The following is a 19330-nucleotide window of genomic DNA, read 5'->3' on the forward strand; positions in this document are numbered from 1 at the left end:
GAACCACTTAGAATAATATCAGATACGTGGGAAAGCTCACACAAAGTTTGCTAAACATATCGTCGAAACCATTCCTTTTCATCATTGCTCACTCGAGTCATAAATGGGTTTACTCACACAAGCTTATGGTCAGAATGTAGATACATGATGCTGCTCACACAAGCTGATGAGTATTCACAACAAATGTCGAAACTCAACCATCGGTAGGACATTCAGGACCAACACCCTAAACATGGTAACCTAGGTCTACTCACACAAGCTGACGGTCGAAATGTAAGCTACACAATGCTTCTCACACAAGCTTATGAGAATCTGCAACAAATGTAAGACCTCAGTTGTCTGTAGGATAGTCAAGATCGGCACCCAAATCATGGTAACCCAAATGACATGTAATTTGTATCCTATATATTCCTAAGGTTCAAACGGGGTTCGATAGTCGTCGAACATCGTTGGATTTTCATAGTTTCTTTACATGATAAATTTCATAATAACACATATATATATTGATTCATTTACAATAGAGTAACACATTAAACATTCAATCTAATCAAGATTAAGTGATTATAGTTCATACGAACTTACTTGGCTAAATTGCAGAAATGTCAAAGTACAGGGGCTATTTGGTAATTTGCCATTCTCGATCTTGATCTAAATTAATAATTTCATTCAATTTATTAATTTAAATAGTAAAAATATTTATTTTATGCAATTTAGTCATTTTTAAAATTTTTAAAAAAATTGCCCCCAACATTTTACTTTATTTAATTTAGTCTCTGAGCCTAAAACATGCAAATTGGCCATTTTTATTGGAAACCCATGCCAATCGAATGTTAATAGCATCCATTTCAGCCCATTTTTACAATGATTTCACATCAATTCCTTGAACTATTACTCTTTCAACAATTTAGTCCCTAATCGGCAAATTCATCAAAAATCACTTAACAAAATACTTTTAAATACCAACCAATACTTGAAATTCATCATTTAACATCTAAAATAACAAAGATTCATCAATGGAAATATTAAAAATCTTTAATAGTTTAAAAATAAAGGTACGGGCTAGATGATCCTAGTTGCAATGTCTCAAAAACATAAAAATTATTAGAAAGGGGTCAAAAAATGGCTTACCATCCATGAGTTGAAGCATGGACGAACCTTGGTTGTTCTTGCCGTTGAACACATCGAAATATTAACGGATACATCGGAATATTGCACATAGTGCCACACTTTTGCCAAAGCTACTTCACATCACTTATCACACATAGGCTCGTTCTCGAGCTATTCACATTCACGGGTCTGCTCACACAAGTTGTTTGTCATTCGTAACTACTCAGTGCTGCTCACACAAGCTGTCAGGTATCCGCAACACATGCTGGATTACCCAGTCATTGGTAGAACTTATAAGACCAGCACCCGGATTCACTTAGTCACAATTTCACATAGTTTTCACATAGGTTCCTAGTGACATGTCATTTGTATCCTATTCTATTCTTAAGGTTCAACCAGGAAATTTCTCACTTGTCGATATTTATTCAAATACATCAAATATTTAGCCACATTTCCCAAAATATATAAAAATATGAAAGCGTAAGTAAAAACAATGCATTATTTACATACAAATTTACCTCGGTCCAAAATATCAAATGTTTGCGTCTTAGTCCACAACCTTGCCTTTTCCCCAGTCAAGGTCAATTCTGTCTTTCTTGATCTATAATAACACACTTAACTCATTTAATACACACATTTTAAATTCAGCCCCAAAAACACCTTATGGAAAAAATTACATTTTTTCCCCTAACTTTTCACATATTTACAATTTTGCCCCTAGGCTCGTAAAATGAAAAGTACTCATTTTTCTCATTACTCAAGCCTAGCCAATTCATATTCCCTCTTATAGCAGCCAACAATTTTCACTAAATCAAATTTTTTTCTTTTTTTACACATATTTTACAACTTTTACAAATAAGTCCTTTTATGCAATTTCACTAAAAATCACTTAGTAAAAGTTGTTTATTACACTTTAAACTTTCATATTCTACCATAAAACATCAAAACACATGCAAGTCATCCATGGTAAAATTTTTGAAGACAAACCCTAGCTCAAAATAATGGTAGAAATAGCTGAACCGAGCTGGGAGGATCTCAAAAATGTAAAGAACATTAAAAATAGGGCTAAAACGGACTTACAATCGAGCTTAGAAGCTTGAAAAACCCTAGCTATGTCTTTCTCATGTGAAATTCGACCAAGGGGTTGAAGATGAGCAAAAATTGGCTTTTAATTTGGCTTTTTAATTCATTTAATCACCAAATTACTAAAATGCCCTTAACTTCAAAATATTCTATTTCACCTATTTCATGTCCATTTTTGTCCAAAAAATTAACCAATGGTCTAATTACCTTTTAAGGACCTCCAATTTAAAATTTCATAGCAATTAGACACCTATAGCTTCTAGAACTCAAGTTTTGCACTTTTTTACAATTTAGTCCTTTTGACTAAATTGAGTGCCTAAACGTCAAATTTTTTTAATGAAATTTTCACGAAATCATTTCGTAAATCTGTAGGTCATAGAAATATAAGAATATTAAATTTTTCCTTGTTGGATTAGTGGCCCCAAAACCACTGTTTTGACGAGGCCCAAAATCGGGTTGTTACAACTCTCCCCACCTTTAGGGATTTTCGTCACCAAAAATCTTACTGGAAAGAGGTTTGGGTACTATTTTCTCATGGCTTCCTCTGATTCTCATGTAGCCTCTTCTACTCCATGTCTTTCCCACAATACTTTCACTAAGGCTATACTTTTATTTCTCAACTATTTAACTTCCCGAACCAAAATCTTTATTGGTTCCTCATCATAGGTCATATCCGGCTGAATCTCAATCTCTATCAGAGAAATTACATGTGAAGGATAGAAACAATATCGTCGTAACATCGATACTTGAAACACATTATGAATTCTTTCTCACTCTGCCAGTAAAGCTAACCGATACGCCATTGGCCCAATCCTTTCAATAACCTCATACGGCCCAATAAAACGCAGACTCAACTTGCCCTTTCGGCCAAATCTTAAAATTTTCTTCCACGGAGATCCTTTCAGAAACACTTTATCACTCACTTGAAACTCGATTTCTTTTCTTTTCAAATTTGCGTATGACTTTTGTTGATCTGAAGCAGCTTTCAGACAATCACAGATTACTTTCGCTTTCTCTTCGGTTTCTCTAACCAGATCAACCCCATGAAACTGTTTCTCACTGAGCTCGGTCCAATACAAAGGAGTTCAACATTTGCGACCATACAATGCTTCATAAGGTTCCATCTGTATACTCAATTGAAAACTATTGTTGTAGGAAAACTCGACCAAAGGTAGATATTTCTCCCAACTACCTTCAAATTCTAAAACACAACATCGGAACATGTTTTCGAGAACTTGAATTACTATTTTAAATTGACGGTCAATTTGCGGATGAAATGCGGTACTGAAATTAAATTTCGTACCCAAGGCTTCTTGTAACTTTTTCCAAAACCTCGAAGTGACCCTCGGATCCCTATCCGAAATAATAGACGTAGGCACTCCGTGCAATCCCACAATTTCGGCAATATACAACTCAACCAACTTATCAAGTTAGTAGTCGGTACGTACCAACATAAAGTGAGCCGATTTCATCAATCTATCAACCACAACCCAAACGGCATCTTTTTTTTTTTTGGAGTCAGAGGCAAACCTGTCACAAAATTCATTGTGATTCTGTCCCATTTCCACTTGGGAACCATCACTGGCTGAAGTAAACCCGAAGGTACCTGATGCTTAGCTTTCACTTGTTGGCAAATCAAACACTTTGATACAAATTCAGAAATATCTCTTTTCATACCCGACCACCAATACAATTTCTTCAAATCATTATACATTTTCGTACTACCTGGTTGAACTAAAAAACAACCACTGTGTGCCTCATGTAAAATTTTTTCGAATCAGCTCATCATCTTTCGATACACATACCCTATCACAAAACGTCAAACAATCATCTGGTCCGATTCGCAAATCTAAATCACAACCTGATTCACACTAAGCTCTCTTGGCTTGCAATTCACTGTCATTCTTCTATGCTTCACAAATTTTCTGAAGAAATAACGGTCTAGCCCTCAACTCGGCCAAAATCGAACCATCATCAGGCAAAGCCAAACTCTTATTCATAGCTTTCAAAGAAAATAAGGACTTTCTGCTCAAGGCATTAGCGACTACATTCGCTTTTCCTTGGTGGTAATCAATCACAAGGTCGTAATCTTTTATTAATTCGAGTCATCTTTGTTGTTGCAAATTCAAATCCTTTTGATTCATCAGATACTTCAAACTCTTGTGATCGGTAAAGATTCGGCATTTCTCACCATACAAATAATGACGCCAAATTTTTAAAGCAAAGACGATGGTAGCTAATTCTAAGTCATGCGTCGGATAATTCTTCTCATCAGGTTTCAACTGTCTCGAGGCATAAGCTACCACTTTGCCCTCTTGCATCAATACGCAACCAAGACCATTGAATGACGCATCACTATAAATCACGAACTCTTTCCCCTCTCAGGTTGCACCAAAACTGGCGCCTCAATTAATAATGCTTTCAATTTCTCGAAACTTTGGTGACATTTATCGGTCCATTCAAACTTAACATTCTTTTGCAGCAACTTAGTTATAAGAGAGGCAATAATCGAGAATCCCTCGACAAAACATCTATAATACCCGGCTAAGCCCAAAAAGCTTCTAACCTATGATACATTATTTAGCGGTTCCCAATCAACAATTGCCAAAATTTTACTCGGATTAACCCGAATACCATCACCTGAAACTATGTGTCCCGAAAATCCAACTTCTCGAAGCCAAAACTCATTTTTACTGAACTTAGCAAACAACTTCTTTTCTCTCAAAATCTGCAACACAGTTCTTAAGTGTTCGGCATGCACGGACTCATCTCGGGAGTAAATCAGGATGTCATCTATAAACACAACTACAAACTTATCCAGATACGGTTGAAAATTTTGATTCATCAAGTTCATAAAAATAGTCAGAGCATTAGTTAAACCAAAAGGCATCACAAGAAATTCATAGTGTCCATACCTAGTTCTGAAAGCGATTTTTGGAACATCTGACTCTTTAACTCTCAACTGATAGTAACTGAATCTCAAATTGATCCTTGAAAACAATGTCGCCCTTTTCAACTGGTCGAACAAATCATCAATCCTTAGTAACAGATACTTGCTCTTTATAGTCACTTTGTTGATCTGACTGTAGTCAATACAAAGTCTCATAGATCCGTCTTTCTTCTTCACAAACAGTACAGGAGCACCCCAAGGAGAAAAACTCGGTCTCACAAATCCATTATCTGTCAATTCTTGCAATTGAGCTTTTAATTCTTTCATTTAGTCAGAGCCATTCTGTATGGAGCAATCGAGATTGGTGCAGTCCCAGGTAATAAATCAATAGCAAATTCAATCTCTCTAATCGGAGGTAAACCAGGCAATTCTTCCAAAAACACATCTGAGAATTCACAAACTACTAGCACTGATTCAAGTTTCGACTCAGACATCTCAATATTCAACACGTATGCAAGATAAGCTTCACACCCTTTTCTCATGTATTTCTGAGCAGACATGTACGAAATCACCATAGGCAATTTATTTGATTCATCTGTTTCAACCCAAAGAATCTCACCATTTTAACATTTCAACTCAAGGGTTTTCTATCTACAATTTACCTTGGCATCATGCAATGTCAACCAATCCATACCCAAAATAACATCAAACTCATCAAACGGCAATAACATCAAATTAGCTCGAAAACAATGACCTTGAATCATAAAAGGGCAATTCTTGCAAACCTTATCTACTAATACATATTTGCCTAAAGGGTTTGACACTTTAATCACAAATTCAGTAAGTTCAACAGGCAAACTCTTACTAGATACTAAATTCACACAAACATATGAATGAGTAGACCCGGGATCAATCAATGCAATAACATTAATATCATAAAGAGAAAATGTACTAGTAATCACAACGGGAGATAACGTATCCTCATGAGCACATATGGCATAAGCTCTAACGGGTGCTCTAGCTTCTGGCCTCATAGCTGAATCTTTCACTACACTTTTACTGCTAGCTCCACTTCCGGCATTTCTCAGTGGTCTACCTCTGCTGGTAGTATTACCCAGTCTAACACTCTGAATTTTTTCTTCCTCGGCCCTCTCAAGACAATCTTTAACATAATGCTTTTGAGATCTACACTTAAAACAAGCACGGCTAACCATATAACACTCGTTGGGGTGCCGTCTTCCACAATGTTGACATTCAGGTCTATTGGATTTAACATTACCCACATTTTCCGTTGAAGTAGCTTGGGTTTTAGAAACTAAATATGATCTCCCACGGTCCCGGTGCGAATACTTAGCTGAAACAGTCAATCGAGGATTCATCTCTTTGGACTTCTTTAACTGAGATTGGAATGACTTACTCATTGGCCTTTTTCTTGTAACTCGGGCTTCAATCACAACTTTTTTCTTTTCTTTGTTCAACTTTTCAGCTTTGCAAGCTCGATCAACCAGTATCAAAAATTCTTTCAGGTCTAAGATTTCAACTAGCAGTCGGATACCCTCATTCAACCCATCTTCAAATCTCTTACACATAATACCCTTAGTAGACACACATTCCTGGGCATATTACTGAGTCTAACAAACTCTCTTTCATACTCTGCCACGGACATTTGGCCCTGCTTTAACTTAAGAAAATCTTTGTGTTTTTGATCACTGAACCGTTGGCTTATGTACTTCTTTCTAAATTCCTCTTGGAAAAAACCCCATGTAACCCTTTCTTTCGGAACCACAAACAGCAGTGTTTTCCACCAGTGATATGTCAAGTCCTTCAATAAAGATATATCACACTTTAAACATTCTTCGGGAGTACAAGAAAGTTCATCAAATACCCGAATAGAATTCTCAAGCCAAAACTCTGCTTTCTCAGGATCATCATCTATATTAGCCCTAAACTCTTCATCCCCTTGCTTTCAGATTTTATCAACCGAGGCTTAGTCAGTCTTACTACGAGAATCGATTGGGGAATAGGAGGAGGTGTAGGAGGTTGGGCATTCGAATTCACCCGAATAAATTCTGTGTACCAATTATTCATCAGATGGAGGAAGGCTTCCCGAGCCCCATCTCCCTGACTATGTGTTTCAAATCTACTTTCAACTGGCGCAATCCCTTGCGCGGGAGCCAGCACGTTACTCTTTATGCCATCAACTACAGCTCCGTCAGGATCTATTTACTCTATATGCAAACACAATTTAAATTGTCAGGAGTCATCACACTATCACAGTATATTTATGGCATGTATATCTAGACTCTCACACACGTTATGTTAGTTTGAGAATCGAATAAACCATGGCTCTGATACCACTAAATGTTACACCCCTTACTAGTGTCAGACGCCGGGATAGGGTACGAGGCATTATCAGACTTAAACATAACCAATCATACAAAACTGAGTCATGAAATTTCATCCAAATTAAAAATTTTCATATTTCATCATAAAGCCCCTAATATGGGCTTACGAGACCCAATACATTTTTTTTGAAGGAAAGACCCGAAGGTCGAAAGCTCAATTAATAGCATCTCTCAAAATTACATCATGGATCTCAATCGGATATTCCATGTCAAAAGCCTTAGTACAATTATTTTTAAAGGCCCACTTACAAAGCTAGTCCGCCGCTTTATTACAACAACGCGGGGTCCAAACAAAATTAAAAACAAAACATGGGTCAAAAGAATTTAGAAGCTGCCGGATACAGAAACCAAAGGTAGAAAAGTCAACGAACACTCTTTTTAGCCGATTCACCAAATTTGCGCAATCTGATTCCAGCTCCAGCTTGAGCCACCTTTTCTCCCGCGCCAGCTCCATGCTTTCAGCCAATGCCTGCAACTCGGCCCATTCAGCTCTAGTGTTAATCGCCAAAACACCTGCACGCCCCCCAAGCACAAAACCATCGTGATCCCTAGCCAGTAGCCCGATGCTCATCATTCTCCCAACAACTGCAGCATCAAAATTTATTTAACCACCCCAGCTCCAGGTTTCTGCCACCCTCTCTCTTCGACCGGCTTGGGAATCATCGGTTTTTCCACAAGATTAAAGATACGAAAGTCCCTATTCAACAAAGCAGCTCTATCCCAGATAACCTTCGCCTTTTCCTCCTTGTTACTAAACAGTTTATTATTCCTACTGTTCCAAATATTCCAGAGCACCGTAACAAAGTCCGAAAGTGCCTTCTTGTCCAGTGAACGCGCCGCATCTTCTATCCAGTCCATGCATCTACGGTAGTTGCCTTCCACCAAAACGTTATCAAGGCCCCCGTAAATCAGGACCGCCCTAGCTCTCGGACAATCTTTAAGCGCATGTATAAGGGTTTCCTTCTCAATCCCACAACGCGGGCACATGCAGTTAAAATCCCTCCTGATTTTAGAAATATTCTTGTACGTTGGCAGAATGTCATGGCCAATACGCCAGCAGAAAACCTTGATTTTTGGTAAGGTATGAATTTTCCAGATAAGCCTCCAAAAGACCCGATGGGGACCGAAACCCACATGCTTGAGAGTCATCCAGGAATAAGCGGATTTTGTAGAGTAGGACCCCAAGGGATTATGAAACCAAATACGGTGATCGTCAGGGCCATTATGGAGAATGGGAATTTTGCAGATTTGGTCCCCCATGTAGTCACCATAGATCTCCTGAACCCTCTCCTCCTTCCAGCCAACACTCAACTCATCAATAAGCTCACAAACCCTGGTTTCGTTCACCTCCCCTCTGTTCAGCCGAATAGACTCACCCGAGAGCCCTTCAACACCCCAGTTCTCCTGCCAAAAATCAATCTTTCTGCCATTTCCCACATTCCACCCAAACCCCTCATGCAAAATACAGGCAGCTCTAGCGATACTCTTCCACGTAAATGCAGGCTTGTCAACTTTCTTTGGCCGAAAAACATCACCCTCCGGGAAATACTTGGCACTCAAGACTTTGAAACATAATGTGTCTCTACAACTAACCAATCTCCACACTTGTCTCCCAAGCAACGCCACATTGAACCGCCGAAGGTCCCTAAAACCCATACCCCTCATGCCTTTCGGGAAGCAAACCTGATCCCACACCAAACTATTCCAACCTCTAGACTTATCCTTGCCACTCCACCACATACGGCTTATCATTGATTGGATCATCTCAAGAATACCCTCCGGAGCAAAGAACACCGACAATGCATAAGTGGGGATCGACTGGAGGACCGATTTGATAAAGACCTCTTTGCCACCATACGACAATAACCTCTTCGACCAACTATTAATTCTAATGGCCATACGATCAAGAATGCTTTGAAAAGCCGCAGACTTCTTCTTGCCGACTGGAATGGGCAGCCCCAAATAAGCATCGAGGTTGTTGACCACCCTCATCTTAAGCATACTGCTTAATCTGGCACGCTGAGGACCGGGAGTGCTGGGGCTGAAATAAAACATCGACTTCTCCAGATTAATATTTTGGCCAGACATCTTTTCAAAAGACTCCAAAATCTTTGTGAAAGCCTCTACCTCACTCTGTTTGTTCCTGACAAACAATAAAGCATCGTCAGCAAAAAATAGGTGGTTGATTCTCGGGCCATCCCTGCTGACCCTAATGCCCTTAATCTTATTCGTCTCCTGGGCATAGATCAACATACGAGACAAAGCTTCCATACAGAAGAGAAACAAATATGGGGAAAGAGGGTCCCCTTGTCGGAGCCCTCTTTTCGGGATGATGATATCGAAAGTAATAGAGTTGCATTTAACTTTATACCGGACAGAGCACACACACTCCATGATTTTATTAACCCACACCCTATAGAACCCTAATTTTAACAACACGCTTTTCAGGAAGCCCCATTCCACGCGGTCGTAGGCTTTGCTCATGTCGAGCTTGACTACACAACCCTTGTTCGGACCATTTTTAGAGCTGCCAAGATAGTGCATGAGCTCATGAGCCACCAGGATATTGTCATGGATCATTCTGTTGGGGACGAAGGCACTCTGATTTTGGCTAATGCACAGGGGGAGGAGGACTTTGAGCCTATTAGCAAGCGCCTTAGAAACAATCTTATAAATAACCCTGTACAAACTAATAGGCCTAAAGTTAACCATAACACACGGGTTATTAATCTTAGGGATCAGAACAATAAGCGTTTCATTTATACACTCAGCGCTCCTACGACCATGAAGAATATCCTAGCACAAACTTAAGACATCCTCGCCCACTGTATTCCAATGCTCCTTATAAAAACTCCCCGACGGTCCATCAATCCCAGGAGCCTTTCGAGGGTCCATCTGATTGAAAGCCTTCAAGATCTCCTCTTTATAGAACTCCCCATTCAGCTTCCTATTCATGTCTTCGTTTATACACTCGGGAATAACCTGCAAATCGCTTTCCTCCACCGAGTCAATAGAAGTCTTGAACAGCTCATTGAAATAATCACGCGCAACGTGGCAGATTTCCTTATTGTCCACGTGCCAATTCCCATGCGCATCTTTAAGCTTATCTATGTTGTTTTTCTTTCTACGGCCCGACGCCCGCACATAGAAGTAGCGCATGTTTCTGTCCCCTTCCCTCAGCCACTATGATCTCGACCTGGTCGCCCAATACTGTTCTTCCGTCTCATATAACTGGCCCAGCTTGTAACGAGCTTCCTTAAGCAGGTTCGTAGAACTATCGCTCATAGGCCATCCATGACTTTACCGATATCCTTCTCCAGACTTTTAATTTTATGCTTCATCCTTCTATAACGTTGGTGTTGCCACGGGCCCAATCTCTCCCGGATCAACTCCATTTTCTCCAGCAGGTTAGTTCCCTTGTTGAGCCAAATATTGGAAATAATGTCTCTGGCCTCCCGCTCTTTTGCCCAACACCGATCGTATCTGAACCAAACTTTAGGGTCGTACCCCTGCTGTTTCGGTTGACTTCCGTACAGGTCCATTAAAATGGCCTCATGGTCAGATTTGGACTGGCGCACAACAAAGGAAGCAAGGAACGACATTCTCTCCATGATATCATCCGAGATAACAAATCTATCCAGTCTTTCTTTGATCAGTCTGTTACCTTCTCTGTTGTTCGTCCAAGTGAACCAGCCATTACACGTTCTCACATCCGTCAAGCTTAACTCCTCCAGGATATTTTTAAACTCATCCACCAAAGCCCTAGGTTTTCTACGACCCCCTTCCTTCTCCGCATCATTCAAGATAGCGTTAAAATCACCTCCCACAATCCAACCTTCATTGACCGTGCTCTTCACTCTTCTCAGCATATCCCATGCCTGATGCCTTAAACTTGACTCAGTTTGCCCATAAAAGCCAGTGAACCTGAATTTCTCCCCATCCTCCATACATACAAGCGAATCAATATGATACTTCGAATAATTCTGGATCGTGACTCCCACGCCGTCCCTCCACAGCAGAGCCATGCCCCCACTCTTCCCTTCCGAGCTCACAGCCAAGCACCCCTCCATCCTACACATGAACCGAATACGAGAAAACTCGTTAGAGTGGATTTTGGTTTCACATAAAAACACAATGTCAGGAGTATTCGCAACGAGAAATTGCTTTAACTCACGAACTGTCGTGGGGTTTCCAACCCCCCGACAGTTCCAACTAAAGATTTTCATTGCTCTTGGCGGGGCTGGTCACCAGCCACCGCCTTAAAAGGTGAGACCGTTTCTAACAGCCTCCTTTTAACCGATTTTGCCAGGCTTTCCTCCACATTTTCTCCCCCCAAATCCCTGTGTCTCTTTCGTTTACCCTTACACCTTCCCATCCCGTACCGCATAGCTTTATGGTTCCTTTTTTCCACAGGGGAGGGTGACATTGACTCCTCTTCCCCAAGCCTTTCCTTTCCTTTCCGTCCCAACTGCTCACTCTCTCCCCTCGAGTCCGACTGGCTCTCCTCCTTGTCATTATTCATTTGAGTTTTTGAATTCACAAGCTCCACCCCATTTCTTCTTATATTTCTGTCTTGGTTTGGAATCACTATCGGAGCCCTCATCCAACTACCATACTGTAGGTTTGATTCATTTAGCGCCGACCCCTCCTTGTTATGTTTACATGTCTTGCTCGAGTGTCCTATCAACCCGCATACATAGCAAAAGTCCGGAAGCCTTTCATACTTTATCACCCCTATCACTTCCGTCCCTTCTTTATCCAGTAATTTCACCACTCTCCTTAGGGGTTTTAAGACATTTATCTTAACTTTGATCCTGACAAATTCAGTCCATCCTCCATTACGGTCCTTCCAATCAATCGCAACCAGCTCGCCCAGGGCATTTCCAACGTCCAAAGCCATCTGACGATCCATCAGCTCTAGCGGAAAATTATAAATCCTTAGCCAGAAAGGCGACCACCAAAACTCGTACGACTCAATGTCTTTTCCTTTCTCAAACGGCAACATTGAGAATAAACACCTATCAAACAACCAAGGTGTAAGGTTCAAGATGCGACTGCGGTCTTCCTGGCACCCGAACTTAACAATCACCACCCCTTCCTTTAACGCGACAAAGTCGACCTCTTCCTTGGTAAACCACAACAATTTGAAGACCCTGTACATGGCCTCCCTATTCGATATCTCCGTCGCCATTATCTTGCCAACTGCCCAAGACTCAAAGCCGCACGCGCTGTAGGTATCAATATTATAAATAACTTGGGTGGATTCCTCTTCTGAAAATTTCAGTCTGTCCACGAGGTCATTTATCTCCTCCGTCATTGATGTAACTTTGAAATCCGATCTTTCCTCCATGAGCCACCCGTAAGAAAACTTAGAGAGCGCCAGGCGCCAAGAAGAGCTCCGTAAAGATAGAGAAACCAAACCCGAGAGACTAAGATTTCCAACCGAAACGCAAACAACAGAAGCAAGGATGACAAAACCAGGAAGACCAAAGAAACCTATTCACAAACACAAGAGAAACGCAAAGACAAGAAAGAGAAAAAAAAACGAAGACAAAACCTGCATGCAAGAAAACATGCAACCAATCGTAACGAAGGGATAAAAAAAATTTTAAAAAACCAAAAAGTAGAAACAGCGTTAGAAGACGTACTGAAAGGAGGAAAAGAAATGAAAAAATAATAAAATGAAAAAATAAAAAATAAAAAATGTAAAGCAAACCACCGTGGGGGCCACAGAGGCCACCACTCCTATCACGAGAAGAACGATGACAAAAGCATGCAAAACCATGCAAAAACAACAAAATTCACGTGAAGGAAACCAAAACTCCAGCGGGTAAAAGAAAGAAAGGTGAAAGAAAGTAAAGAAACACCCGAAACACCGCAAGAACCGACTGGCGATCCCTGCACGCAAAAGTCTTGTCCAACAATCAAATCACCGTCTGACGTCCAACGTAAACAAAGCATGCGTACCACCGGAAGATCAGGAACCGATGAGCATAAAGATCACACCAACATAACACAACACACCCAAAAACCTCAAAACTGCCATAATATTCAACCGAATAAGGCAGACACACTCATTCATCCATGAACGGACTTCCAAGTCCCCTGCATTTTTTCAATCAACTTGAAACAAGCGGATTTTCTTGAAACAATGTGGAAAAGAGGGAAGAACATGCAGGGAAAATGGGAAAAATGTAAAACTGTTGGGTTCTGAAATAAAAATAAATTAAAAATTAAAACAAATTTAAGAAATAATTTCACAAAACACACATGAGGATTCAAACCTAGAACCTAGAAATAAACTAACACACATCCAACCACTAAACAAGCAAGCTCAATCTAACATCAGAACGTGGAAACAAACAAAATTACTCAACCTATGCATTGACCCTACACACATACCCCAAAACTTCTAACCCCAAATTCTTGGGTGTTACATAGCTCGACATTCCCTTATCTCTCTGTTCCAGGGCCTCTTGCCCAAAGCACAAAACACAAAGGTGAGTACTCACAATCTTATGGTATGCCATTATATACAACGGTTTTAGAAGACTTATAGTGTCAAAACATTTACTTTAAACATAGAGCTCACGGGTCATGAGAAGCTCACAAAACACAGGTCATAATTAGCTCATAATATAGAGCTTGCATATCTTTTCTCATAAAAATACATATATAATTACAATCATAAAATAGGAATATAGAGAAGACTTACTCTTAGAAATTAGGATAAAACCTTAATCTCCTCATTAACACTATGGTTCGTACATATATGTGGAGATCCCTAAACACTCACTAATTTGCTAGAAACTTTTAAACAAGCTTCTCTTTTCTCTTGTCTTTGCTTGTAGATGGTTCTATTAGGTTCTCAATTTCACAAACATACACAAGTCACTAACAAACAAAGCACATTAAAACTCATACATAACCACAAGCGATCCTAGGTTCACACATGCTAGTCTTTTAGAGAACCTAATTTCCTTTGTTGTGAACCTTTCTTAATTACTTCTAAACGTCAGCACAATAGAGAAACAAAGTTTTACCTTAAACCCTAAGAGCTAAGTTTTGGGTTCTTATTTTCATGGAAACTTGTCAACAAGAGAGAGAAGTAATGATAAAGAATTTAGAAAGAGTTTTTATCATTTAAAAGAATACGAAATTTCAATTAAAATAGCTTAATTTATAGGCATTAGGTGTTTTGATGTTCTTAGGATACCTTAGTCATAGTAGAAGTAGGAAAGAGTTACATGCATGAATGGTGTTGTGAAGAGGAAAATAAGTTGACTTCCTAATTTTGGTATAATTGTCCTTTAGCTACTTCTATTTCTAACTCTCAACCCCAAAACAGCGATCACAACTCGCTTGGTCCACTAGTGACCTTAGTTCGCTAGGCCCAAACCAATGATTGCAACTCACCAAGCCCACTACCTATCTTAGCTCGCCAGCGCATTGGCGAACACCAACTCGCCAGGCATAAACTTTTAGGCCTTACTTTGGGATGTTATATCATATTTTTGAAAAAAAAAATTCAAACTCTGATTTTTTTTCTCAATTTTATTTTTCGCTACATTTTCCAAACCCAATTTTCCAAGAATTCTAACTATATCCAACTCTGCCCAAACAGTTAATAAGGTAACCAATTACTCAATTTATCATATAAGTCAATTCACATTTCATAATTTGCAATTAATCAATCCATTCATCAATTCATTATGCAACATAACACATTTCAACCCAATTCAATGTTAATTTCATATAATCAAGTTACACTATTTCCATTCTTTTCAATTTAGTCCTCTCTACAATAATCAATCTCGAATATAGCATTTCAAAATCAATTAATTAATTTCAACTTACCATGATATTATACCATACAAAGCATAGTAAATATGCAACAATTATGATGTTTCAAATTAATTACATAATATTAAATTCCATTTCAAATCTCAATTAATTACAAAGTCACACATATTTTATAATTTATTCAATTTAGTCCATAAAATCGGGACTAGTATAACTTTCAATTTAAATCTCCAAATTAAAATTTGATTCCACTATTATTCATTTGGGACCTCCTATTTCTTATTTCCACAATCAATTTTACATTTCTTTCAGTTTCATTCCTAATGTACGAAACTATCAATTAGGCTTTACAATTTAGTCATTTTTCACTTCTAAGCTTAAAATCTATCAATTTAACACCTAAAACTTCAAGAAATCAACAATGCAAACTTCTTAAAACTTTAAAAATTTTAAAAATTGGTACATGAGCTAGCTAAATCAAGCTCCCATGACCTCAAATCTATCAAAATTAAAGGAAAATGGCTAGGGACTTACTTGAATTTAAGGATAAAAGCTTGAAACCCTTTAATAATGGTGTGGGGCTCATTTTTCTTTCTCACATTCGATTGAAGGTGGAATTATCTTTCCATCCACTGAATTTGGTCATTTATAGTAGGAATCTTAGGTTAATTAAGTAATCTTAGTTTAATTAAACAAAGTTTATTTTAATCATATTTATGACTATATAACTTTACCGTCAACCAACTCATGATTATGCATAGCCAAATTGTTATTTTAGACATTTGATTAATTTAAATTTAAGTCCCCAAGACATTTCCTAATTAAAAATCTATAGTGATTGGACTTTACAATTTAGTCTTTGAGCCCTAATTAATCACAATTTCGACTAAATTGACTATCCAAAATTCAATTCATATAAATAATAACTCTATAAATATTTTTATTTAATATTAGCGAACTCAATTTATGAAAATAGGGTCCCGAAACCGTATTTTTTACACCAATGGAAACCAAGTCATTAGAATAGGTGCCACTAGAGTCCTTGCTTGATTTGTATGGAATCTTTATTTTAGAAAAACATTTATTTTTGGAGATCTTAAAACTTAATCGTATTATTTATGAACATTTGAAAACAATTATATGGATTTTTTTGAATCATAAAATAAGTATTTATGACTCTTTTGGATTAAAACAAGATTGTTCAATTGAGTGAATCAAGGGCTTTCACCAGTGATCAAACTTTAGAACATTTAATTAAAAACTTAGAAATCATATTCAAACCTTTTGAAGGATTTAAAATCAATTTAAAATTATGTAGAAATAATTTTCGGGTGGTGGAAGGTGATTAAGGTCATGTATGAGCTTTAGGGAGTTCAAAACAGCCAAAAATAGTGTAGTGGCCTTGTACAAAGGGCTAGGTATTAGTACCAAAACCGTAGGTATCGATACATTGGCCATGTACTATAGCATTTTAGCTACTAACTTGTTCAGTGCAGTACCTATGACTAGAGTATCAGACCTAGGACCCCTAAACTGAAAATTGAGTCAAAATCACTCTAAAACCATGCCCAAACATTACCATATCATTTCAATATGAAAAAAAAACCATTATAAACCAATATTTAATCTCTTTTGGGCATAAGAACTTGACATCAATACATTCAAATTTGAATGACAAATATTTTAGCTAAACAAATTTAAAAAAAAATCCAAAACGTACGATTCACATTACAATTTTTATATTTAATATGAGACTTAGCATGCATGCCACTATCTATTACAAATTACACTTTAACATTTGAAAAACAACCTTAAAGGATCATCAAGTGATGTGATGCTCTCTGATTTTCATAGCGACTTCTCGGTAAGTCCATACCTACACGATTTAAATAACTAATGTGTGAGCTATAAATCTCAGTAAATAATAAGGATAATAAAACTTATCCTAAGTCTTAATTAACAATGAGCCCTTTAAATCAAACATCTTATTAAGTTTGTTTTAAGCTATGTTTGATTGTTTAACTAATTCATTCAAATTTACTAAGTTAAGGGCTCCACCTACAACTTAGTTATGAATTCATATTCAAGTTCCTTATGGGAGGTTTGTATCATTTTAGAACTTATTTAACAATCCTTAAGTCTTTGACCAATGCCATTTTCATGTATTTCAAGCTTCCAATTATGGACAATTGTTCTAAATGTCTTTCTTCATTCCATTCTCAATTTCTTCCTTAATGACTTTCATAATCCAATTCTCACCTTAATAGCACTTAAGGCTTTTATTTAAACTATGTTTATTAGGATATATTATTATGTCATAGTTTTAGTGGCTTATTTGTAGTAAGTTCTTTATAGTTGATATAGCTTTTTAATACATAGTACTTATTTTCATGGCCAAACTTATTAATCAAATTTTAACTCTTTATGACCTCAGTAAGCTTAAAGACAAAGGTCAAATACATGTGACTAATCGATTAACATACCACAGTAACAATAACATGTCATAGCGTTAATGTCCGAAGACTAGAACAATATAGTAACAAAACACACCGAAGTGGTATGCCCAAAAGCTAAACCACAGTCGAAACTCCCCTATAGGCATGTCAATCACACCCTAGCTAACTCACTAAGCTACTAGGATTTCATTTTATTAATCTATTTTATCAAAAGTTTCCGTTTTCAGTAATTATCAGTTTCAGTATAGATCTCCATAACTCATGCCACTATAACAAAATTTACTAACAATTTCATTTCACATTTTCTGTCAATATCCATTTCAATTATAAACATGATTTCTAGTCTTTTGAAGTATTTTGTTTCAATTCATATCGTTGGTAGACAATCATTTGCTAACTCCACATATAGGCACTAAAGTGTCATTCCATATACATTTCGATACAAATTTCCAGTGGTTAGTGTTCTTATCATATTATGATCATTTCAATGTTTTAAACTTGTATAGACTCTTGTTGACATTAAGAAAAATTTTCCACTTTGACATTTTTTTACCGTAGTGGCCTTACCCAATCTTTCCATAATGATTACACAATTCATTCATATGCATACATATCCTATTAAGTTATAATTTCTTCCATGGAAACCTTGGTAACATTTTCACACAATTGGATACAAAGCCTCACATTTTGCCATAAAATTTCACACTAATATTAGCACAATTAAACACTTATTTATAACATCAATTTCATAATCGCTAAGCCTCCTAACTTAAGAGAATGATGAGTATCCATGATACTTTAATATATACTCTACATTGCTTAATCAATCTTCCATGATCTCCAATTCGTCCGCTTAATCAAGCTTCCATGATCTCCAATTCGTCCTTGATCAAGCTTGGAACTTCATAAAACATTTGCTTATTTCCATAAAACAAAAATACATTAAAAATTAAGATAAATTGCTTTAAAGCTTTCTCTTAATATTTCTTAACAAATATCAAGCTAAGAGAGGTGTAGGAAGCCATTTCTTACCTTATTGTAACTTTCTCACTCTAGCTTCAAATTCTCTCTTTAAGCTTCATAAACCTTAAGTTGAGAATGATGAGATTAATGGTAGAAATGAGTTAAGGAGATTGTTTGTTAAGAGATTTTAACAAAATTTGAAAGTGAAAGGTAAAAATTTTGAAAGAAAGTGAAATAATCAAGAGAGGAAAAACGGTAGCCATGGGGTCATTTGGCTGGCTGGAGAAGAAGAAAAAAACAAGTGGCTAATGGTGTTCATCCCACTTTGAAAAATATCCACAAATGGGCTCAAAGCCCTAGCCCATTTTGTTGTTTAATTTTATCAAATTGTGACCTATTCTAACGATCCAAAATAAATTCACATATTAAATATCAAATTTAAATATTACTTTCATCATAAAAATCTCAAAAAAAATTAACCAAATTACCATTTTACACCTTTTTCTATTTTTTTACATTTTTTTTAAATTTGATACTTATGCCAATTTGAGTTCATAATTCATCATAAATCTTTATTATAATCCCATGAGTGATAAAACCTTAATATAATCCCATGGGTGATA

General features: G+C 37.4%; 1 protein-coding gene and 1 long non-coding RNA gene across 2 annotated transcripts; both read right to left on the minus strand.

The window, feature by feature from the left end:
• Positions 1 to 10766: 10766 nt before the first annotated feature.
• Positions 10767 to 11711, minus strand: LOC107900192 (uncharacterized). Its single transcript, XM_016825885.1, has one exon. It carries the CDS (start codon positions 11709 to 11711, stop codon positions 10767 to 10769), a length of 945 nt encoding a protein of 314 aa, XP_016681374.1.
• A 6718-nt stretch (positions 11712 to 18429) lies between these two features.
• Positions 18430 to 18948, minus strand: LOC121218294 (uncharacterized). The gene is made up of 2 exons (XR_005914521.1): positions 18777 to 18948; positions 18430 to 18661 (listed from the first exon to the last, which is right to left on the minus strand). It is a non-coding gene; the product is annotated as an uncharacterized lncRNA (long non-coding RNA).
• Between the last annotated feature and the right edge of the window lie 382 nt (positions 18949 to 19330).

This window comes from Gossypium hirsutum, chromosome D06 (assembly GCF_007990345.1).
Source record: "Gossypium hirsutum isolate 1008001.06 chromosome D06, Gossypium_hirsutum_v2.1, whole genome shotgun sequence".
NCBI lineage: Eukaryota > Viridiplantae > Streptophyta > Magnoliopsida > Malvales > Malvaceae > Gossypium > Gossypium hirsutum.